Source organism: Stegodyphus dumicola, chromosome X1 (genome assembly GCF_044657685.1).
Source record: "Stegodyphus dumicola isolate Sdum_Otavi_A_Nest chromosome X1, ASM4465768v1".
Lineage (NCBI taxonomy): Eukaryota > Metazoa > Arthropoda > Arachnida > Araneae > Eresidae > Stegodyphus > Stegodyphus dumicola.
Genome location: NC_140780.1, coordinates 220,810,176 through 220,835,084, shown reverse-complemented (window position 1 = coordinate 220,835,084; position 24,909 = coordinate 220,810,176). Strand labels below are relative to the sequence as shown.

The window sequence follows — 24,909 nt, the reverse complement described above, 5'->3', positions numbered from 1 at the left end:
ACAAGGCCAGCAAAGAAGAAATTTTTTGAATTCCAATAAAGACACAATAACAGTACCGCTGAAGATTTTCCATACTTCATGTTTTAAAAGAACATGATTCATAATAACCATGAGAAACTCATATTATTTTTATTATATGTCAAATTATAATTTAGCAAAAATATTCATAAAATTAGAAAAATAACATTTATCCTTGTAAAATAGTAGTAACTATTTCAGAAACGGAAAAAGAAGAAAGAAATATCAATCTTTTAAAATTTTTTTATAGAAATAAATATTGTAGTATGCATATATCAGATGCCGAAAGGATTCTCAGCCACGAAAGCTGATATGAAATAAGTAATGATAAACGCCTAGATCATTTCGAAATTTCTCTTTTAGCTCTCATACTATTATGATGATTAGACTAGAAGAGAAACACGCTAATGTGACAATCAAAATCGTAAAAACAACCTCGTACTTAGCGTAGGTATAATGAAACACTCAATCGATTTCGAGGGCAGCTAAAGGTCCCTCCTCATCAGGAGAAAGAAATACTTAGAAAGAAGAATATAAAGGAGTCACAGAAACACGTGGTCCTTATCAGCACTGCACGTGCTTATAACTAGATTTTTAATCAGAGTTGCACTGGCCGCCTACTTTTACTGAGCCAGGCTATCTGATCAAGCATAAAGGACAAGAAAAAAGTAGCGAAGTTAAAATACCCTCGCTCTTTATTTTAACTTCGCTACTTTTTTCTTGTCCTTTATGCTTGATCAGATAGCCTGGCTCAGTAAAAGTAGGCGGCCAGTGCAACTCTGATTAAAAATCTAGTTATAACCACGTGCAGTGCTGATAAGGACCACGTGTTTCTGTGACTCCTTTATTTTCTTCTTTCTAAGTATTTCTTTCTCCTGATGAGGAGGGACCTTTAGCTGCCCTCGAAATCGAATGAGTGTTTCATTATACCTACGCTAAATACGAGATTGTTTTTACGATTTTGATTATTATGATGATGTTCGCAGATTTATTAGAATGGATTCTTTAAAACTCTGAGTGGCATTCCTTTTTGGATCTGCTAATGAAATAAAATATTGAATAGCATTTAGCAGAATTAATGGAATAAAACTTGAATAGCATTTGGTAAATTTGTGAAATTAATTATTTTAGTTTCTTCCTTTATAAATTCTTATTCATTCAGATACTATTTAGATCATTAAAGAAACTAAGGAAACAAAATGTTTTAAATAATGTGGTAGCATATACGAAATGAAAGAAAAATAAGTTCATGAATGAGTAAAGGAGGTCATGCCACTCAGGGAGTTAAATAACTTATTTTTTGAAAATATGACACGAACTTATCCAGACAATCAACAAAGTCAGGCATTTTTAAAGAAACCAAGTGAAAGAGGAATTTATGTTTCAAAAGGATTTATCATAGTTATTAAAAATTTGTTTTAATATTTTTTTGAACTATGTAGGCTTAAACATCAGAGACTAAGGCATATAAGTTATAAGAAGAAACTTCAGAAGTATAAAATGAAAATGACCTTTTATGACTGGCTTTTAGTAGCTCTTCTTTCTTGACAATATTAGAATCATACTGGAATGTAGGAGATTTAACAGGACACTTCTCAACTAAGGTTGTGGCAAGGGGGAAAGATACTAGAACACACACACACACACACAAAAAAAAAAAAAAAAGGGCATTATAAAATTTTTCAAATCATTAATATTAAATAATTTAAACGAAATTTTACATTTACAGAGGAAAACTTTTTATAAACTTTTTATCTTTAACCCTCTCAGCGTTATCGACGGATTATTTCGCATTGAAAGATGGCTTTCCAAATCCTTACAAATGGAATATTCTGTCAGCTCTTGATAGATCTGAAATTGTTTCAAATGACTTTTTCCACCTTGAAATAGTTGAGGACAGAATATTCCATAATGTATTTCCCCCGACCTCCTGTTGCACTTAATTGGTAGTGGGGAAACAGCAATCATTAGAGAAAGCTGTTACAATGTGAGGGTTCATAAATAAACACCTCAAATCCAGCAGTACCATCTCCTGACCTGAGGGTGATTTTCATGCCAAAATTGGAAAATACTGAAAAGCCTTCAACCAAAAGCTTTGTGTATGTGAAAAATTTGCAATATATATATATTTTCCAAAAGTAAATGTAATTTACATAGAACCCAAATATAACTTTTAAAGAATTTAGCATCACTTAATTTACAAATAATTTCTTTTAGCATGGAATAAATACTTAAACAGGTATTTTACAATATTCGCAGAAACACAGAAATTTTAGATTATTTTTAGCTACAACACATTGATTTAAATACTGTATTTTTTTAACTACTATAACAGTTCACAAAAACAGTTACTTCTAAATATATGTTTTCAATAACTGTTTTGAAATGAAAATGAGATTTTTGAAAGAGTTCAAATTGTGTAATTCCATTTTAAACTAATGCATCACTTATATGTTTGTATCGAAATTCATTTAGTTGTGTGAATGTGAAGTTTGGACATCTTATACATTGAAATACTAGGAAAAGGTGCATTTCCTTAAAGAAAAATTCATTTTACTTTTCTGATTTATCGTCTAAAAAGAACTACTAAGAAATTTTTCTTGGCATGATATGAAAATCATTCACAAATAATATCGTAAGAGATTAAATCGCTTTTTGGTATTGAAAAATAAAGTACTGAAGGTACATGAAATCGTATGATGCATTTTTTACTCTAAGCAAAATATTTCCGTTTTACTAAAAGTGTTCTCTAATAAAAAGTGTCCAAATGATATTTGATTATCAATATTTTACTGTTATGAAGATGTGCTCATTTCCAAATTTTGAAACGGTTGGGACATAAAATTCTCAGCAGGTAAGAGTAAATACATATGAAAAATAATTGTTAGTAGAAAAAAAATACAAATAGCTTTTTATAAAATCGTCTCAGTCATTAGACGAAGGTAGAAAAAATATGATGGTGATCTGAGTGATGCAAAAACTGTTGTCACTGCTACTCCTTAAACTTAAAATCACCTATAAATAATTAGACAAGATGAATTTTGAGTAACTCAGCAAAACTGTAAACTGAATGTCGATTTGTGTTTGCTTCACTGTAATGAGTTGGTTCTTGAATTAGACTGGCATAAAGTTCAGCAGTTGGTGTGACCTTCACAGGCATCCAAGGATTTGTCATTTTAGACGAAAATAACCATTACTGGACATATCCATTTTAAAATTTAGAGTAACTTGTTCTTTAACCCTTTTGAGACAGCATGCCTTTGTTTAACATGGTTCCTTGGGACAGATGGGAGTCAGAAGGAATTGCCCCATAAGATGAGTTTCGTGTCGCTAAGGCTAACTTTGGGGAAAACAAGAAGTATCTGAAGGTCATAATTTTTGGTAGAATGGAACCTTGAGATACAAGCACCTCTTTTTATAAGAGAGATTCAAGGTACGACAAAAATATGAGCGAAAAATGTGTCTCTAAATACGAGCACTGACTTGAGTAACAAGAATAAGCCAGTCTGTTGGTATGCATGGTGCCATTTCCCAATCCAGCTCGACTCGGGAACTCATCAGGTCACTCAGTGTTCTTTGATCTACGTCTTTGTGCACCTGTGAATTGTTTAACATTTAACATGAAAATAATTATTTCACAATGCCTCCCAAGACAAATGTTGCCTCAGATAGTGCTGCAAAGAAAAATAAGGAAGCCATACACATTGAAATTAAGAAAGAAATCATAAAGAGTGACAGAATTTGGCGAGCTTTTGGCACAGATGATCTGTACTATTCTGAAGAAGAAGGAAGAAATTAAGAAACTCGATGTAGCCAAAGGAGTTACCGTTACTTTCAAGCACAGTCCAAAGAAGCTCTTGTTGGTGTGGATTAAAGAGAACCAGTTAAAAGGTCGGTGTCAGAAGCTATCATAAAGGTAAACTGCAGTTATATTATTTACCAGTATTATTTATTAGAAAAAAATATTTTTATGTTGATATTTTTCAGGGTGAGGAACGGATTAATTGGATTGTCATTATTTTCAATGAGGAATTTTGTTTCTAGATATGAGAAATTCGCTATATTAGCTCAATTCTGGAACAAATTATACTCGTATCTCGAGGTTCCACTGTACTAATTTAGACTATTAAGCTATTATATACGTTAAAATTAGCATTTAATAATCTTTTTCCTTTACCTTTCTTGAAAATTTTAACTATTTATACTAAAAAAAAAAAATAATAAAAAAAAAACCTGTTTATTTTGAGAAATAATTTTTGAAAGTGTTATTCAAATTATTCCATAGTTTTAACTGGCAAAATACATTAGTAAACTTTAAAATTAATAAAAAAGTACAAGAAAGACTATGTACAAGAAGAAGTAACAAAACCTTTCACAGGAAATGAAGCAGGCACTCAGTGAGCTCAATACCTGACAAAATGCCCAGACCAGAAGCACTAGAAATACTCCTCTCTAACTCTTTAGAAAATAGATTATTATTCTCATCTATGTCACAAACAGTCTTATTTATCATGTGAATATATCCCTTCTCTGCTAATAACACTTGCTCCCCATAAAAAACTGAAGTCAAGGCTTTCCTGAATACGGAAATTTAAACATAACATAACATTAGTGGCACTTCCTTCTTATGAAAAGAAGGAAACGAGCTTAGGCAATGTTGCCCATTGCTCTTCAGCCATTTGATCATTTAAGACAAAGATTTTAAATGGTAATTCCTATGAAAGGTAAATAATAAACAAGTAGACAAAATCCCAAACTGACACCAAATATATAGTATCAGCAAAAGATCCCATCTCTAAATTCAGGGTGTCGGTTAAATCGTTAAAACTTCCTAACTGGATGAAGAGCCAATGCAATCCCTCCCAAATCACCAAACGCAAACTCTTGACCAAACAAGGGGGTGCAATGGTGAGTCAAAAAAAAAAAAAATTAAATAAGGAAGGCAGAGGTACTTTCTTAAGCCAAATGGCCCCCTGGTGTATAAGGATTTGATATATATTTCCAAATTATATTCCAAAGCACAACTACGAGAGGAAAATCCCTGCATAGTTTCTTTTGGGAAAAAAAAAAAAAAAAAAAAAAAGAACTCACAGGGCATCTCAATGCTTGTTTCCTGTGGTTTCAAATTCACCTTACCTGTAGGTGTTTAGTATATATCAAGAACACTATTATGCCAGAGAGCCCTTTGTATAGAAGGGCCTGATCAAAGCTTATATAGAGAAACCCAAGGAATTTGTTTCTAGGGACAGAAAACACCACACATCGTCCCAGGAAGTGAAAAGGTGTTTCCTCTTCTTCTCCACAAGCTGGGCAGAGAGGAGATTCAACAAGACCACATTTGTTGAGATGCTTGGCCACATAAGCATGTCCGGTAACAATCTGAATTACCTGGTATAAATTAGTTCTACTGAGGTGTATGAGTTTACCTGATAAGTGTACTGAGCACCAATTTAGACTGAGTACAGTCTGGTAGTTTAGACCATATATCATCATGTTTGTTCTTTATCCAGCTTTATACTTCTTTTTTAACAGTTTGCTATGAAACTGGGTAAAACGGTTCTGGGCCAGACATGGGTAGTTGCAAAGCAGCTTTAGCTACTTTATCGGCTAGTTCATTTCCAGCAAAATCACAACTTGCGACTCAAACTAAACTAATGTTATTATGGTTCTGAGCCAGAGAATTGAGATCTCGAGTACAGTTCGAAACACAGTTTTGTAACTTGACACGATTAGCCAGGGCAAGGATGGCTGATTGGCTGTCAGAGAGAATATATACATTTTTATCAACGGTATTTTTAGCTAAGAGCTCCCTGGCGACCATATTGATCGCTAGAATCTTGGCTTGGAATACAGTTGTTAGTTTACCAAGGTATAAATGAAATCTAATGAAATCTTCTCCAGATCCCTTGGTTCTTATAATAGCTCCAGCTCCGGTGAAGTTGGATTTTGATCCATCTATGGAAATATGGAAAGTGATAAAAGAAGGATTGGACACAGCAAAAATATGTGTACACAGCAAAAATATGTGGCTCTGGCAGCCATTTTTTTTTCCAGAATTTACCTAGAAACTAGCAGCAAGATTGTACAGAACTAAAGGTAACATATAGAAAATGCATTTAAATGAAATTTTCATACGCTAAATCTATCTAAAAGTAAACTTAACAACATACATATAAAGCATTGACCACTCCATGTTTATTGCTTTACCAATATTCGTTGCTCATGATATGTCGTTTTGAAAGCAAGTACATTTGCAATTAGTTCTCCCACAAAACTATGCAAACAGACCAATTCAATGTGGACATTAATTTCAGATGAACATTTTGAACACACTCTGCAATTCTATCAGATTTGATAGACTAATCATCACCATTTAACATATACATTCCAAAGTCTTTAATCCAGACTCATCGGGACTTTGGGGATTCCGGATCATTGGTTTTTCCAGATTATAGATCATCAGTTTAAATCTGGTAAGATGTCATGCAGAAATTATAAAATTAAAAATATGAAATCATAATTTATGAAATAAAGAGCAATTATGATGTAAAGGTTATCAAAATTTACAAAAAAAAAGAAAAGCTTAATATTTATTTGTTTACTTTATTAAACATTTCTTTCAACGCGCACATGCGTAAAGCATACATTATGCATAGTCGAAATTAGAATTACTGTTCACTAGAATTACTGTTCCAAATTACTGTTCACACAAATTTATGCTAAAATTATAATAACCTTCAATAACAAGGTATTTTATTTGGTGTTGAAGTGAATCGGGACTCTCCAGATGTTTTATTACGTGCAGAGGGGTGTAATCAAATGTGCATGCGTAAAGCCTAAGAGAAAAATGCTGTTGGTGGTTTTGAGGTCCAGATTTTAGATCATTTGGATAATGGACGTCCGGATTTTAGATTTTGTACTGTACTATGTATTTTCATGCATTTTTTTTTCTCTTAACATGAAACGAAAATCGCTTGACATTAAAGGATTTTACTTCTGGGAATGAACAAAATACAGAAAACACCAGCCGCTCAGGCACGATTTAAGAGGGGTGCGAAATGAAAGAGGTGGCTTCGCATGTTTCATAGAAAGGAGGCTAACTTTGCTTTAAAATACCCTCGGAATAGTCTGTGACACAAGCCAATTTTGTTTATGTAAGCTACTTTCACCCTCCACCCCTACGAATGACACACAAAAACATATCCTATCTCATCATTTGGCTTTTTAATTCGGTGATGAGTGCATTGCAGTGTGTGTAAAAATCAGCGAGTTTGGTTCATGCCAAAAGAAATGGAGAAGATGGATATTGAAACTGAGCCGACACTCAATGAAATGTTTGAGAAATGGAGAAGGTGGATATTGAAACTGAGCCGACACTCAATGAAATCTTTGAGAAAGTTTCTGCATTAGTGGACTGTCCTACTGCATCATCGGAAGAATTTGTTGCAGTAGATGATGATAATGTGTGTACAGACCTAATTATGGCAGACAAAGGCAGTTTATAGTTTGTTCAAAGCTCAGAAAACATCATTGATGCAGATTCCCAAAAACGAAAATGAAATGAATAATGCAGCTCCTGTTCCCACGTCATCCAAAATGAGGAACATCATGAAAAGTATGCGAAGTTATTTAGATGCACATACTATAGGTGAAATGAATAACAAAATAGATGACATCGAACAATTTGTTGACAATTTAATGCTAAAAGAGACAATGCAAATAAAAATATCAGATTATTTTCCAAAACCTCAATAAATGTTTTGTTTTTTAAAAAACTTGAGAATTTTGTATTAAGTTCTTGTGGATGTTTTTGTTTCATTGATTTTCATTAAATACATGCATTACATAGCTATGTAAATAAAATGTACTATAATAAACATAATTTTGTTGATTATTATATATAGATATATACATTTTGTAATATCCTTTAACACAAAATTCTTTTAACACAAAAAAATATTTCGGTTTCATGTGAAACGATTTTTCACTACCAATTTACAGTTGGTCCTTGAAGTACTCAGCCAGCTCTGTTTACATCCAAACATTTTTCAATAAAAGTACTAGTAAATGCACTACATATTTGTAATAGCCTGCAAAAACTAGCAATAAAAAATAGATAGCCTCAGTGGGGTTAGGCATCTTATGAATGCATAAAAAGACAGGTTGATAATTCGTTTAATGGATCTCATTAAGAAGTCAAAAGTTTACCAAAATGCTAGAACACGAACACTTATATTTCAGATGGTGCCATTCACTGTGGGAAAAATGCTAACAAATGCAAAGCTGAATCATATTTGCATAAAATAAAGTGTAATAATATTGCACAACCTTGAAAATTTTGCTGCCAACTCATATTTTTAGTACCACTATGAAATTGTGCTGAAACAGAATATGATGACTGATTCTATCAGAATATTTCAAAGCGCTGCAGTAAAATATGTCTATATATAACAGTCTTAGGTTATATTTCATCATGCTCTGCATACCAGTACATTAACATAACTTAATATACTACCCCCAATTATGCTGTCAAAAGAAAAGAAAACTGCTCTTGTCAAGAACCATTAAGTCATTATATTTCAAAGTTTTTTTCACACTATTTTAAGACTATGAATGTAATACTTTGTTATTAAAATGTTATCGCACTTCATTCATTAGTGTTATTGGATACACTAATATAAAGCAACTGTATGACTCGCATTTATTTTTACTACCATAATGCCATTGCTTTAAGGTATACATAGACCTTTGTATCTCTACATAATTTATTATTTTTTTTACATTATTTTTTCATTTTTGACTTTTACAGATTTCCAGTTTCTGTTTTATGTTTAATTAATCAGATGCACAACATCAAAAATGCTTCCTTTTATAATTTATCATGTTCATCTTGCGTGCATATGTGTGTGAATTTCATTGCAGCAATAGGTTTGTGCGTTCAGTAGACATAATTAATATTAGAGGAATTTTAATCAGCCTGCACAATCAGCATCACTTTTCTAATCATTCTTTAATTTTTAATGCCAGTGTATATGGAAATAATTTAAATCTTATCAGATTTTTATCTTCCCACACAATGAATGTTTAATGCATTAAAGTAAATTAAGCACTCATGCAAAAAGAATTTTACTTTGCCATTTCAAAACTGTATCACATAAAAACACAATAATTATTTTACAGGCATTCAGGTAAGTTGGAAATCTAACACCCAAAGCACTTGAGGGCCGATTGCCTTGTAAGGTATATCCTAATTTTATAACAGTTATTTTAAATTTTAAGTTTATACGACTTTTGTATCTGTTCTAAGCTTCAGCTCACAATTCCTTACCAGAATGAGTTTTTAGAATTTCATTAAATGCAAATGAGAAGCAGAGTAGTATTTAAGTTGAAGTTGAAACAAATTAGGTTTCCTGAATAGCGTGCGTTTGCCTTTTGGCAATGCCTCTCTAAGTTGTTAGTACACTCAGCCATTTACGTGTCCTCAATAGCTTTGCTAGCTAATTTAATATTACAGGACAACTAGTTTAGAAATTGCGTTAGCTTCGGTTAACGTTCTGAGAAAGGGACCATCTTTTAATCTCGATTTTGAGCAATAAAGGGTAATTAAACCTTCTTGAGTCTACATTTCCGTTCTGCGACTTAAGTGATTATTCGCTTAGAAGTTCACTAGGTTACTCAACACTTGGTTAACAGATAAAAGTGAGGATACCTACAGCCTTAAAAGAAATGTTTTTTATAATGGATATTTGAGGTGGGATTGGATTGGATTATTCAGTTATGGCAAAGTACACGAGGGCTATCTGCCTAAAGGGAGGGATGCCTCTCATGGAGGACTTTCCAAGGGAAACTGGCTCGTATACACGTTACACATGGGGAAAACCACGAAAATGCCCCTGCAGCCAGCCCGTTCGTGGGATCCAAACCTCGGACCAAACTACTAGTGTTCAGCGTCTTTACCGCTTGGCCGCTGGTGGGCTATTTGGGGTGGGAATGGCATACATTGATATTATACGTAGTAAAACCACAAAAATCTCATACAGCACATTGGGAACTAAGGAAGAAAACCAAATAAGCAGCATTTTAGGAGTCCCGTCGGTTAATCTTCCATAAGTGGGGTGAACGTGACACTTGACAAGAGTTTTTATTTGGTGCAATTTTGATTTGGTTGTGATTTCTGACTGTATATTTTCTTGTGGCAACCATAGTATTTTGGTAATTGTAATGAATACGAGTTTAGTGCAGCAAGAAAAAATTTTTTTTAAATTTAATTTTGAAATATTGTGTTTATTTTTTAAAGCTTTATTGTTAGTATTTGCAGGAGGTTAAGTTGTTGGTGGGAGAATGTTGGATTTCAGATGGCGTGTAGTTTATAATTTATGAATGTTTTCATTTAATTTTATTTAGTTAATGTTTTTCGGTTTAGTTAATTTTTTTTTAATTGTTTTCTTGCATGTGGCAACCATGAGATGTAGAATGTTTAAAGTGTTGAGTGAAATGGTTCAGTGTGTTGAATTCCATGATGAGAGTAACTTGTGTATTTTAGTGAGTTTTTGATGCATCCATTGTTAGTGAATTTGAATATATTTACTTGGTTGACAATTTTTTGATGCAAGTGAAGAGCCATTTCGTATGTACAGTACAAAGTCTTTAATCTAAATGTCCATAAGATGGAATGATCTATAATCCGGACCAAAGTTACAAACTTTCTGCACATGCACATAATACCTTTACGCATGCGCATATGCGTTTACGCATGCACGTTTAATGTATAACAGATGGTTATAAGCTAGGCTAAAATTATCTAATTATCTATTTCAGTTAATGTTGCAGATTGTGTTGTTCCTTAATCTTCTAATTGGATCCAGCTTATTATTTTTGCAGACTGTTACAGCAATTTTATAAAAAGTAAGCTTGAAATGACCAAAGTTATGTCAAAAAGAGTTTACGATTCTGGAGCTGCCAAAGGATCTACAAAGCGAAAGTATGTTTCGATGTCCAGCAAACGAAAAGTGGAATTGCTGCAAAAAATGGATAAAGGCATGAAGAAAGTGACACAGAGGTTAGTGAAAATGAAAAACTTTCAATTGACAAGTTAGTATGTATTCTCAGCACAGCAATTACAGGACTTGAACAGTGGAACTTTGTAACTGAACAAGAAATTATGTCTGTTTATAGAATTAAAGAGAAAGTATTAGCACATAAAACAAAGTAACTTAAACAGCTTAAATTGAAAGAAATGTTTAATAAAGTAAACAAATAAATATTAAGCTTTTTTTGTAAATTTTGATACCCTTTAGATCATAAGTGCTCTTAATTTCATAAATTATGGTTTCATATTTTTAATTTTATAATTTCTGCATGCCATCTTACCAGATTTAAATTGATGTTCTATAATCCGGAATCGCCGAAGTCCCGATGAGTCCAGATTAAAGACTTTGTACTGTATTATTTTTGTCTTTTTGTAGTAATTTATTTTTGTAATTTTTAGTTTCATATTTGTGACTTGAATATTTTGTAGTTTATTTTAAATTTATATTTTAGTTTGTAGTAATTTATGCTTTTGTTGTACTTAGGGACATTTTCATTTGCCGATGTCAGATTTTACATCACCATTTCTTTTTGCAATTGGCAATTGCAAAATGAAATGGCGATGTGAAGTTTGACATCGCAAATGAAGAGTTTGCCGCCACTTACCATGCTCATGGAAGATTAGCCATCCTCTTAAGTTAAAGACTAGTGAATATTATTTTACAGAATCATCTCCCAAAATATATACTATATATATAATACATTACTTTATTCCAGACGCCTGTCTCCATTCAAACACAAAAATTTCATTACATTTAAGCAGCACCTTACATACAGTGTGCAATTTTTTTCATATCTCTTCATCTCAAGAACATCTAGCTTTTTCTTAAAAAATGCAAACTACACTTTACAGTGCTCTCAAATCGTGTGCTATTTCTCAGTGATAAAAAATAACTGAACTTTATAAATTGCAAAACTGGGAATCATTTACATGATAGGAAATACACACTTTTTCACTAAAGTTTTCATGGTACTTACGTACTATGACAACTACCTTGGCAACATTTGACGATAAAAATATTCATTGGCCTTTTTTGGTTTATGTTTATAAATTCTTTTTAAAATAAAAACTCTAATTATAAAGGAACAAAAACTTAAAAACCAAAAATCCCCAATATATATATGTATATATACATATTATAAATAAATGTATATATAAATTATTATATATATATATATATAAACTATATACTAAATGTGAGTCAAAAAAATTAAAATTAACTTACTTAAAATTGGTTAAAAGAAAACATTGAAGTTAATCATGAGGAAAGTGGCGAGAAATAGCTTTCAAAATAGCATCGAAAGGCGTTTCTGGTTTTTCTGCCAAATAAATTCAGCTAAATAAGTATCCAAATGATTGCGGCTTGTCCCCTGTTGTCGCTTGTTCCTCCATTTTGCAGAACCCCACATCCTTGCAATGTGTTGAGTATGAATCTGCGTAGATGAATCTACAAAATTGTATTGATTCACCTTAAAATGTTCAAACCTGGCAGCAATGAGCTCCTCTGTTTCATATCTAGGCCATGAATCTGACATTCTGACATTATTGTTGAGCCTTCAGCAATATTATTTTGGATTTCATGCATTAATGTTGTTGCCTTCTGGTCTGGAACTCTGAATAGAAATGTTTCTTTTGTCTTCTTGCAAATTCCACCGAAGTCCCACTGTCATGGCAAGACCTTCATTATTCTTCCGATGTGTAAAAAGGCTTTCATCACTTTTGACAATCATTCCGGGCACTCCAATTTTAATATTTCAATACCCTCCAAATCCTTCACACACACTTCACGCATATAATATTCCAATCAATAACAGTCAACAGTCTTATCGGATAAATCCAACTGATGTTTGCACCATTTAATGGATGACTCTCCATATGCCCAAAAGTAAATAAATCTTAAAGATCTTTAAAATTCAATATGATTGTTTTTAAACCACGTACCAGTTCGGACACCAAACTTCTGTTAACAATGTTTGACATTGCATCTCCAATAAAATCCTGAATTATAAAACTTCATATCATGGCCATTTTTACAAACGCATTCTTTAGGTAAAATTCCAGTCTCTGAAAAATTTTATCGCTTCTTCTTCATTTGATGAAGTTGGAAAATGTTGAGATCCATTGGGGAAAAAATAATCACAAAAAGTTTCACGTGTTTAAACTAAACAATCCACGTAAATGTAGCAAAAAAAAAAAAAAAAGTGTGGTAGTAGCAAATGCGAGATAATACTCTTTATTTTAGCGCGCTCTGTAACCTATGTTAGGATTAGCCTGTATAACCTACAAGGGTCGTCAGTTTTGGCGATATACCTAGGTAGTCATCATAGTAAGCTAAGTACCATTTTCATTTTTGCGTTTATTTCATTTCATCAAATTATTCAGCAAAAATAAAATGCATTCTTTATTATGTAAAAAAGCCCTCGAAAGGCTATAAGTCTTAAAAAATAATGTCTTTCTTGGTGATTTTCTAAAGATAACTGACTCGCAATCATGTTACAAACAAAACCATAAAAATTCTGTGTAGCCAATCCATTCATTTGCCTGTTTTAAACCTGGGATCAACTACTATATATGGTTCATCAGAACTCAAAAATTCTATTTTTAATGCATTACACATACAGTTATTGCTCATTCATGAAAAAAAGCAGAAATTTGTCAAGTCCCCCACACAAAAACACAACAACAAAAAACAATCTTCTATGTGTATTCTATCCATTGGTCACAATACAATAATCCAAGCAGCAGTTGAGTTTTTCTATACCTTTCTACAGCAGAGCCCCTCGGGTCTTCTGATCTAACACAATGAGATCTCTTTTTAGGGTATATTAAGGACTGTTTTTGTATATACCTTCCACTGCCAGCAAAACTTACCTAATTCTGAGAAAGCAACGATGCTGTAGTTAAAATCAATTGTTAGAAGAATGCTACAAAAGACATTGAAAGAGTTTAATAATGCATATAGAATATTTATAAAATATTTGTTTAAGGAAAACTTGGGAGAATTTCAGGTTTTTTGTAATGTATCAATAATTATGAGCTCTTAAGCATTTAGTTTTAGTTTATGAATATAAAATACTTTTATTCAAGTTTTGATATTTATCAATATTTTCTGTACTTTTAATTGTTTAATTTATTAAAACAAATTTTAAAATAATCTAAACATAAATAAATGTATATATGTATTTTTAGAGTTTGAGGGGGGAAAAAGGAGAATGACCTATCAATGATAAAAGAGGTGCATGGGACATGAAAGGTTGAGAACCACTTCTGTACACTTAAAAAAAATATATAATGCTTTGAAAACTGTCCTAATTTACAGTAAGCCTGTATTACTGCTCAGTGGTCTCACCTGCCAATTTCAGTGCACTTGCCACTCGCAGGTACTTAATAAAAATGTCAGTTAAGTATTAGTTTCAAAACCTCATGAAAAACACAAGCTCTAATGGCAATTTCTAATGAACAACTGAAACTACACAAGTTTTGATGAGAACTTTTTAATATATGTTTTTTCAAATCAAAAAAGTAAATGCATTAATAATCCGGCTAGCTTTACATTAAATATTATATTCAAACAATTAATAGCTTGCTGCAATTAAAAAAAATTAATTTTATTCTTAGAGAAAATTTTCAAACAGTAAATCTTTGTTTCCAAGACAAAATCTATATTCATACATCAAGCAAGATTAAATTTAAAAAAAATTAACTTAATGAACATTCCAGAATATTTATTTACATTGCAATGTAATGTGCAGGGTGTTTTTTTTAATTGACACTACTCAAAGTCATCTGTGATTCATCAGCTAGAATAATACCAAATTTGGTACAGGAACTAATGATGACATAGGGAAAAGATCTCATGAAAAGATATTAGTTCAGAAAGTTCCTAATAGGGGAAAATGTGGCACTGCTCTAGTCTACACAACTGAAAATGTATATGAAATGCAGGTAAAATTTGAAAAAGCGAATTCTTGGTTATGTAAACAATAGCAGAATCGAACACAACCACTGTCATTTAGCAGTCATAACAACCTATGTAAAAGCTCTCTATCAATTAATGCACTAAAAGGCATGATTCAGAAGTTTAAAGAGATAGGATCCTTGGCAGCTCAGTTTAGTACAGAGTGGAAATCAGTGTCAGAACAGACCTTTACTGATGGCCTAACTGCAGTCACTGACAGCACTCGTGGGATCATTGCTGGTTGAAGCAGTGCCTGAGAAATGGCACAATAATTTGATTTCAATCTTTTCACGTGGTGGAAAATCTTGCAGAAAGTTCTTTACTTCTAACCTACAAGCTACCGTATTTGACGGCATATAATACGCACCCTTATTTAGAAGGCCACACACATGTAGATGCAGAAAAAGTTATGTGTGTCTAGATCTGTATCCTGGCTAAAAATAGCATTCAGTATTGAAAGTTAACCTGTGTCCTTCACATATAAGACGCAGGTAACTTTTTTGAGACCAAATTTAGAAAAAAAGTGCATCTTATATGCTGTCAAATACGGTAATCCTCATGAAGGAATTAAAGCACAGCAATTATGATAAATGGGTGACATTTGCTCCGATATTTCTTGCCAGTGTGAAGGTCGACGATGCTTGGCTATGGAGAATTCTGTGGGAAGATGAAGCCCATTTTCACATAAATGGGACTGTTAACACTCACCATTCTTAAATTTGCGCATTTGTAATCCCATGCAGTTCAGGAAATCCTACTGAATTCACCAAAAATCACAGTTTGCTGTGGCTTCACAGAAGATTTCATCAGCAGACCATTCTTTTTTGAGAAAATTAACAGGATCATATAGCTGCACCTTTACGGAGCAAATGTTTTATGAAATTCTGATTAGTTTTGTCGTTCCACAATTTCAGCAGAGGCAGGTGCTGCATCAGGTAACTTCAAGTTATTTTTTCACTTGCATGGTGGCCTCGCTTCCCGGATCTAACTTCATGTGATTATTTAAAGTTTAAATGTTTATCTTGGTGGGGTTCAAACTTCTTTGACGACTTACCATATTTGACGGCATATAAGATGCATTTTTTCCCCTAAATTTGGTCTCAAAAAGTTACCTGCGTCTTATACGTGAAGGACACAGTCTTACACGCGAAGGTAATTGCATTCAATAATTGTTTATTTGGCTTTTACGAAACATGAGAACTAAAAGAAACCACGCTATTGAAACTTTTTTCATTGTGTGTGGCTGTCTAAATAAGGGTGGGTCTTATATGCCGTCAAATAGGCATTCTTGTCATGCACGTGTTTTGCCTAAGTTATGGCTAATGAATCTTAAATGTCATTCAAACTAGGAAAAAATTAAACATGTACATTCTTGTTCATGGCAAAAGTAATTAGTATCAGTTATAACAGCAAGTTTCTTCCAGTACTTCGGTGAATATTGTCAGTGAAAAGTCAACGGAAGAAGTTTTTTTAATAAATCCGTACCCTAAGGGCTGTGCTCAGCATTCCTGGTGATACATTGCATTCGGCTCTTAAAAATTTCAGTAGAGGATACAATATGTGATCCACGAGAAAAATGGTCCCATCATAAGAAATATAAGACCTCATGAGAAAGTGCTTTTATTGAATGAAGTGCTATGGTGCAAAAAAATATCATCTCAACAACCCCTTCGGGCAGTTCATTTGCTGCATTAAAGCAGCGCTTTGCTAAAGTTTTTCCTTTCTTATTGATTTTTTAGGTTCTTAGTTGTGAAGCTGTTTTACCTATTGGCAACTTTCAAAACTAATTTTTTTCCCAAGCCTTCTTAGTCTGCCTACCAAATTTAGTAAAATTTTAGGTGACAGATCGAGCTACAGATGGGTCTCAGTAGTGTCCATTTGAAAACAAAAACACTGTATTAGCATACAAAATTATGAATTTTTTTTAACAAAGTAAAAATTTCTGAAATATTTAATCATTCATTCATGAAACACAATTTCTTCAGACAATTTCACTAAACTTACCATGAGGCATCAATACTGGATCTGTAAAATGAATACTACCAGTGTATCCATAACACATAAGCATTACAACAACACTATTAATGAAAGGTGTCCCAGAGTAGCTGATGCTTTGAGTTGTAAGGGGCTCAATATTGGAAGGAAATTGTATTCTAAATAAATATATACATAAATAAATAAAACAAAAAGTTAGACATATAATAGTTAAATTATGAGAGATATACGACTAAAAATTAAAAGATTGTATGCATCTAATATAACATTATTTTCCTTCTTTGGATCACCTTTTAAACATGCAGAGTCACTCCTCCTTTAATTTACAGCTGTATATTTGTTGTCATGGCTAATCTCATTTGTCTGACCTAATCAGCACAAAATTTATTGTGGCAAAGAGTGCAGACTGCATCAGTCATTGGCACCATATGCAACTGTACTACTTTGCCCAGTGTTGAACATAAAAAATGCCATGGTTCGCAAAACAAATATTTATCACTAAGTAATACGCAGAGTTACATGCATAGAAATACAAGCAAACAGACAGAGAATATGACGTTGTTAGGGGCTTCCACAGGAAAACACTGACAGCCATCAGCAAAGATATTAGGAAAGAAATCTGAATATATTGTGATCGCAAATTGATATTTACAGACAAGAAGCTTCAAATAAATCAAAATATCCCTGATAATGAAGTTGCCCAATGTTTTATAATGTGGGCACCTCCAGGAATCTCAGACATTTTGAAATACACTGGACATCCGTCGAATGTTCAAGGTAACCACGAAGATGCAGCATTTCAAAACAGCTGAGATTCCATACTTTACACCACATTATGATATGTCGGCAACCTTCATCATTAGGAAAGTCAGGACATACTTTTAAGGTCTTTAAATGTCAGTTTGCAATCACAATGAATTTCAACAATGTTTTTTCCTCTACTACCTCTGATTAGCTGAAGGATAAATAAAGATGCAAGAATGACAATGGATTGCAGAACTCTTTATTTAGAGATAATTGACAATATGCATACACTCTGAGTTTCATAACAGCTCAAAGTTTTGACCATTCGCTGTTATGCAAGCTTCACAGCGGCAACATTGCACTATCAAACCCTTTAAAAAATATCCGGCATGTCGAAGGCATTTGCAGCGGCCATGGAGATTCTTGAGACGAGGCCAGTGTTACAGTCAATGGTCATATCATGGACCCTGGCTTTCAGGGTTCTCACAAGAAGAAATTCAAGCTAGGTAAATCGTGTGATCATGGTGACCACAGGACGGGTCCTCCACACCCAATCCATTGCTGTGCAAACCTATTGTTCAAGTAATCCCATATGGCATGGGCAAAATGAGTAGGAGCCCCATCGTGCTGGTATGACGTTGCCCAACAAACAGATATAGGAGCATTGTCAAGTAATTGTAGCAGTACCTCCTCCAGAAAAATGCGATATTTTTGATACTTTGTGGGTTGTCATGGCTCAACACATGAATACTGTGTTGACTGCAGATCCCTTCATGATAGAAAATGGTTTCATCCATGAAAAGAATACAGTATAGAAACACCTGGTTCTGGTTGCGTTTGTCCCTGTACCAGCACACATATTCCACATGTCGAGCATAATCTTCTGCGAGCTGTGACAGAACCCAATGCACCAGAAGGAGCATTTGAATATTACACTTAGTCATATATAAATTGGACTGAAAATCAATAAAAGTATGTTCTGTTCACTAATCAGTCCAGTTTTGCTTTACAGAATGATTCTCGACGTATGCAAAACGTTTTATCCAGATTAGTTACTTGTAGCACATAAGTATTACTAATGCTTTTAATTTATTATTGTTTTGAAATTTTATTTATAAAAAATAGATTTGTATGAAAAAAAAAAAATAAATAAAGCCCTTTTTTAATTTACTGTAATTTTTCACTATTTTATACACATACATACATTACATATATATTACTATATTAGCACATATGTAGTAAAATCCTTTTTTGTCTTTCACAGCTTTTTTACACTGCAGTTTCTGTTTTCCATTTGACATAATTCTGGAGTTTTTAGAACTGTGAAGAACCCTCATCTATAGTATGCACTTCCACTGAACAGCTCGTATGGTTTCTTGATTTTTATCTTTTGAATTTTTGTTTTGGTTTCCTTTATGTTAATCGTATGCCTTCTGTCATGAGCATTGAGGACATTTTTCTCAGAATTTGAGGATGACATTTCCAAATGCTAGGCTGACCTTAGATCATGAAGGAGTAGGAAATAAGGCTTTTTATGCATGATATTTGTATCAGGAAAGGCATCTGTTTGTGGAGTTTATACATCAAACAATCTTGGTTACATTTGAAATGTTATGTTTAAAATGTACTGGGGTCCAATGCAGAGGAGAAAAGTCTTTCTAATGCTTTGGATTTGAAGAAATGTTAGAAATAGAAAAGTCTGTGAAACCCAAAAGCTGATAAAATATGGGTTTTGGTTTGGTTAAAATAAATAATATTTGGAACAGTACTTTTAAAATGTTTATGGGAGAAAAACAAAATGGGATGCTTGCAGTTATTTTTTGGGTTATGTCTCAACAGATTCGTTCCACTTTATAAATTAAACTATTTTAAATTTTCTGAAACTGATATTGAAAAAAGTAGGCGAGTTAGGAAAAATAAGAGGAGGCACGTCAAAATTCAGTCATTGAAAGTATGACAAATGCCACATAGAAAATCATTACGTTTATCTGAGAAGTTATGCGAGGAGGTTGGTGTTGGTGTATTTAATTACGGCAAAGCACACTAGGGCTATCTGCCAACGTTATGCGAGGAGAAAAAAAAAAAAAAAAAGGATACTGTATGTTCCGTCATTTAAAAATAATGGACTGTAAATTGACTTGATATTTCCTCAGTGTAGAACCCAAGAAACCTCAGAGTCATAATATTGACCGAAACTTCTTTATTGGCTTTCAAACATTAAGTTGGCTGAGGAACAGCAAAAAACACATTTAAACCTCCGACTTCAGTAGTAGCTTACCGAGCATACTCAGAAGAACCTCTGCTTAATTGAAACTCCAGTAATTCACAGCAACCCCAAAGCTCTAAACGCGAGCTTTAAAATCCTAACAAATTTGCGTCTGCTCCACTCCTTGGTACAAAGAAAGAAATACAATTTGCATAACATTGAACATACCCCCAGCCTTGAAGTCCCAAGGAGGTTCAAACAATAAATTTAACTTGTTGAACTGAATAAACCTGAAAAATAAAAATTAAAGTTTCTAAATCAGGAATTAAATGCTATGTGCTTTGCTATAGGTCTTTTTATTTCACCATCGGAAGTGCGTAAACTCACCAATCAAACTTTTTCATCAAGACCAGGATACACTTTGATAATTCTACCTAATTTCCAACGTAGCGGAGGTAGTTTTCATTCTTAATAAGAACCATATCACCAACTTTCAGATCTTGCTGCAATCTAGATAAATACTCACTGCTCCAGCTCTTCCAGAAATGTTGAAATAACCTTTGCACATTCCTCGAACGATCAATGCAGCTTATGGTTTCTTGAATCAGGTTAGATTCTGGAATAGCGCTTAAAGCCGCTCCGGTTAAAAAGTGTCCTGGTGTTATCGCTTCCAGGTCGCTACAATCACTTGAAGCTGGTACCAAAGGCCTAGAATTAAGACAGGATTCAATTTGGGTTATTAATGTCAAAAATTCCTCGTATGTTAAAATACGTGCTCCTAAACATCTTTTTAAGTGATGTTTCATGGATTTGATACCCGCTTCCCAAAGCCCTCCAAAATGAGGGGCAGAGGGAGGATTAAATAACCATTTAATATTTTCTGAAGAAATATCACCCTGTAGCTGTTCCTCACATTGAACTGTAGAAAAGGCTTTCCTTAACTCTTTATAAACTCCTATAAAGTTCATTGCACAATCACTGTGAATTTCACACGGTTTGCCTCTACGAGCTATAAACCGCTTAAGTGTCACAAGGAATGATTTTGTTGAAAAATCTTTAACTAATTCTAAATGTATTGCTCTTGTAGCAAAACATATAAATGGACATATGAAACACTTAAAGATTTTAAATCCTACACCAGGACAGTATTTAATGTTAAATGGTCCTGCTAAATCAATCCCTACACGAGAAAAAGCTCTACTTTGAGTAACTCTTAAAGTGGGTAAATCTGCCATTAGCTGAGTTGGAGTTTGAGCTCTAAATCTATGGCAGATAACACATTAGTTTATATACTTTCTTATAATATCTCTAGCATTCACAATCCAAAATCTATGTCGTATGACAGAATTGAGTTGCTGCGTACCTGCATGAAGATGAGTGTCATGATAATGCTTAATAACTAAACACGTAATATTATGATTTTTAGGTAAAATCATAGGATGTTTCTGATTATTTGAAACTGTAGAGTTTCTGAGCCTTCCGGCTACACCCATTATTCCTGCGGAATCCAAGAAGGGACAAAGACAGTAGTTTACTTGATGTCTTCAAGGGTTTACTAGATTCTAAACAGAATAATTCTTCTGGAAATCGGCTCTTTGTACAATCCTAACAATCAGAGAAGTAACTTTGCAAAATTCTTCAGTAGATAAATAACCCTTTATACGCTCTGTAACTTAGTACAATTATTTCTGAATCTTAAACACCACGCTAACACACGACATAAGTTTAACCATGATGAACTTTAAAAACACACCAGGCTCTTCAGATTTGAAAACATTTGAACTGAAACTCTTTTTTCAATTCTTTTAACATAACCTCATTTTCTAATTCTACACTTGAATCTTGCTGTACATGAATTAGGGATTATTTTAACCACTGTGGTCCCTTCATCCATAACTCACATTGTAAGAATTCTGATGGAATAAAGCCTCTGGACCCACAGTCTGCAGGATTTTGTTTCCCAGCAACATAATTCCATTGAATACCTGGACCAGCTTCCTGGATCTTCGCAACTCGATTTGCCACAAAAAGTAGCCAATGGCGAGGTTCGGATGAAACCCATGCCAATGTAACCCACGAGTCGATCCATGTGCAAATATTGTTAATAAGCAGTTCTATGCATGATAATACTGCATGTAAGAAGTTGCTTAAAAGTAACACAGCACACAACTCTACTCTCAGAAGAGACTAGGTTTTTAAGTGCGCTACTCTGGTTTTCGATGTCAGAAGGCTGACCTTAACTGACGAATCAAGGCTGATTGTTCTGAGATAGATGACTGCACAATAAGCCTTTTCTGAAGTGTCGCAAAAAGCATGGATTTCTATAACTACTGCCTTCGGACTCAAGACATACCTCGGAAATTGTAAGTTTAAAGTAAGGGCAGTTCTAAGTAGAAACGCTTCCATTTTCTACTTATTCTCTTGTTAACGATTTTATCCCAACCAAGCTGTAAACTCCACAATTCTTGAAATGATATTTTCGCATATATCATTGTTGGCGATAACCATTCCATTGGATCAAAGATTTTGGCTACCTCTGATAAAATAGTCCTCTTAGTAAACTCTTTATCACTTATGCATTCCGAAAAATTAAATGTATCACTAGAGGTGTTCCAATTAATTCCCAATACCTTTACTTTCTTGTCACTGGTTATTTCCAGAGAAATACTGGATTCTCATAAACACTCAGGAACATTCTCTAAAATAGCTGAACTGTTCGAAATCGACTCCCTTAAGCGGAATCCACCCCTTTTCATCATTTCATTTAACTGCTGAACTAAAACATTCACTTCCTCTTCACTCTGTGCCCCTGAAAGCAAATCATCAACATAAAAATCACGAAGGGCAATTTTTGATGCTAAAGGGAATCTCACTTATTCATCTAATACAAGTTGTTTCATTACTCTAGTAGACAAATATGGTGCACAGGCAGTCCCATATGTAACTGTTACTAATCTGAATGTATTCAAGGGCTCACTAGGATTATCCCTCCAAAGCATTCATTGCCAATTTGTATCTTCTGGGTGGACACAAATTTGTCTGAACATCTTCTCTACATCGGTACATACCTGCAATTTTGTAAGTTCTGAACCATAGAAGAATTGGAAACAGCTCTTGCTGAACTCTTGGCCCAACCAATCAAAATATCATTTAATGAAAGACCCAATGTCGTTTTAGCTGAAGCATCGAAAACAACTCTCAGTTTAGTCAAAGTACTTGATTCCTTTAACATGGCATGATGAGGCATGTAACACGTAGAATCAATAAAAATCTCTCCCTCAGGCACTCCCTCCATATTTATCAGCTCAAGGTATTCTCTCATATTATACTGTTCATATATCTGAGGCCTTTTTAAAAGTGAATTTTCTAAAGATTGGAATCTACGCATAGCTAATTGTCTCAAATCTCCAAGCTGAGAAGGCGGAGAATGAAATGGTAATTTCACAGAATATACCCCACTTTCCTCTCTTGTAAATGTAGATTTGAATTTTTTGATTTGAAATGTAGATTTGATTTTGAGAAATGTAATCTTCACATGCTTTCACCGATTTGGTAAGCATGTCAAACGTATGTGCAGCATCCAATTTCCAAAAGTCAGACAGTATCTGATCAGTTTCCATTTGTATATTATTCACACAGATAGTAGGATTAATTTCTGTTGAATTATTCACACTACCTGAAATAATCCATCCTAGTTCAGAACGAGAGGTTATTGGTTTACCTTCTTCGCATTTAATTGTTTCCCCCTTCAAAAGAGGTAAAGCAATATCTACGCCTAAAAGTATATCAACAGGCCACTCTTGTAAAATGTTGGATCTGCTAACATTAAATCATTATATTCCTCAACGTACTTCTTATCTAATGTAAAATGCGGCAAGGTTCCAATAATTCTATTGATGATAAATACTGGTGTTTCAAATAACACTTTCGCTGGAAAACACGGGACGAAGTTTATTTCCGTAATTCCATTAGTTTTCGCATCCAAAGACCCTAAACATGAAATAAAAACTTTGGCATTTCTTCTTACTAACATTAGTCTCTGTACACAATCTTCTGAAATCAGGCTTGCTTGACTGCCAGGGTCAAGGAGGGCTCTACACAATTGGTATTCACCTGATGAATCTAACACTTTAATAACAGCTGTGCATAATAAAACTTCACACAGAAAATTAAAGTCTGAAACACAAGATTTAATTACTGGACTAGAACTTAAGATATTCTCCCCTGACCCAGGCGATTGAGTACGAAGTTCTGGCTCAGGGAAAAATGGCTTAGCCATCACTGATAATTTTTTTGAACTGTCCTTAACTCCTTTACGAGCTTTTGGTTCATTTTGAACTCTTTCGAAATGCAGTAGTGTGTGATGATTTTTAAAGCACTTTTTACATTTATGTGTACTTCTACACTCGAAAGTTTTATGATTTGAAACTAAACAATTAAAACATTTTTCTTGACAAAATTAACACATTCCTGAACATTCAGATTTAAAAACTTATTACATTTAAAAACTGAATGACCGGCTTTGCAATACATACACTACACGCGAACCTCTGAAGCCACTGAAGTTAATTTGTCTTAAGCATTGTAAATTCCATTATATAATAAGAAAGATATAGAAATACACTAACTCACCAATTTTACTGCAACTCCGTAGCTGATGAACCAAAAACATGTACGTTCCGTCATTTAAAAATAGTGGATTGTAAATTGACTTGCTATTTCCTCAGTGTAGAACCCAAGAAACTTCACAGTCATAATGTTGACCGAAATTTCTTTATTCGCTTTCAAACATTAAGTTGGCTGAGTAACAAGGAAGAACACATTGAAACCTCCGATTTCAGTAGCGGCTCACCGAGCATACTAACAAAAAGCTTTAAAATCCTAACAAATTTGCATCTG

General features: G+C 33.6%; 1 protein-coding gene across 2 annotated transcripts in view; it reads right to left on the bottom strand.

The window, feature by feature from the left end:
- The window catches only part of LOC118184316 (xylosyl- and glucuronyltransferase LARGE2s-like), a 131,396-nt gene that overhangs the window by 68,422 nt on the left and 38,065 nt on the right, over window positions 1–24,909 (bottom strand). For both annotated transcript variants that reach the window (XM_035353969.2, XM_035353970.2), the window contains exons 5-6: window positions 17,070–17,218; window positions 1,530–1,644 (exon numbers count right to left, since the gene is read on the bottom strand). In XM_035353969.2, coding sequence (XP_035209860.1) covers window positions 1,530–1,644; window positions 17,070–17,218 — 264 coding nt within the window. The remainder of the gene's footprint in view (window positions 1–1,529; window positions 1,645–17,069; window positions 17,219–24,909) is intronic.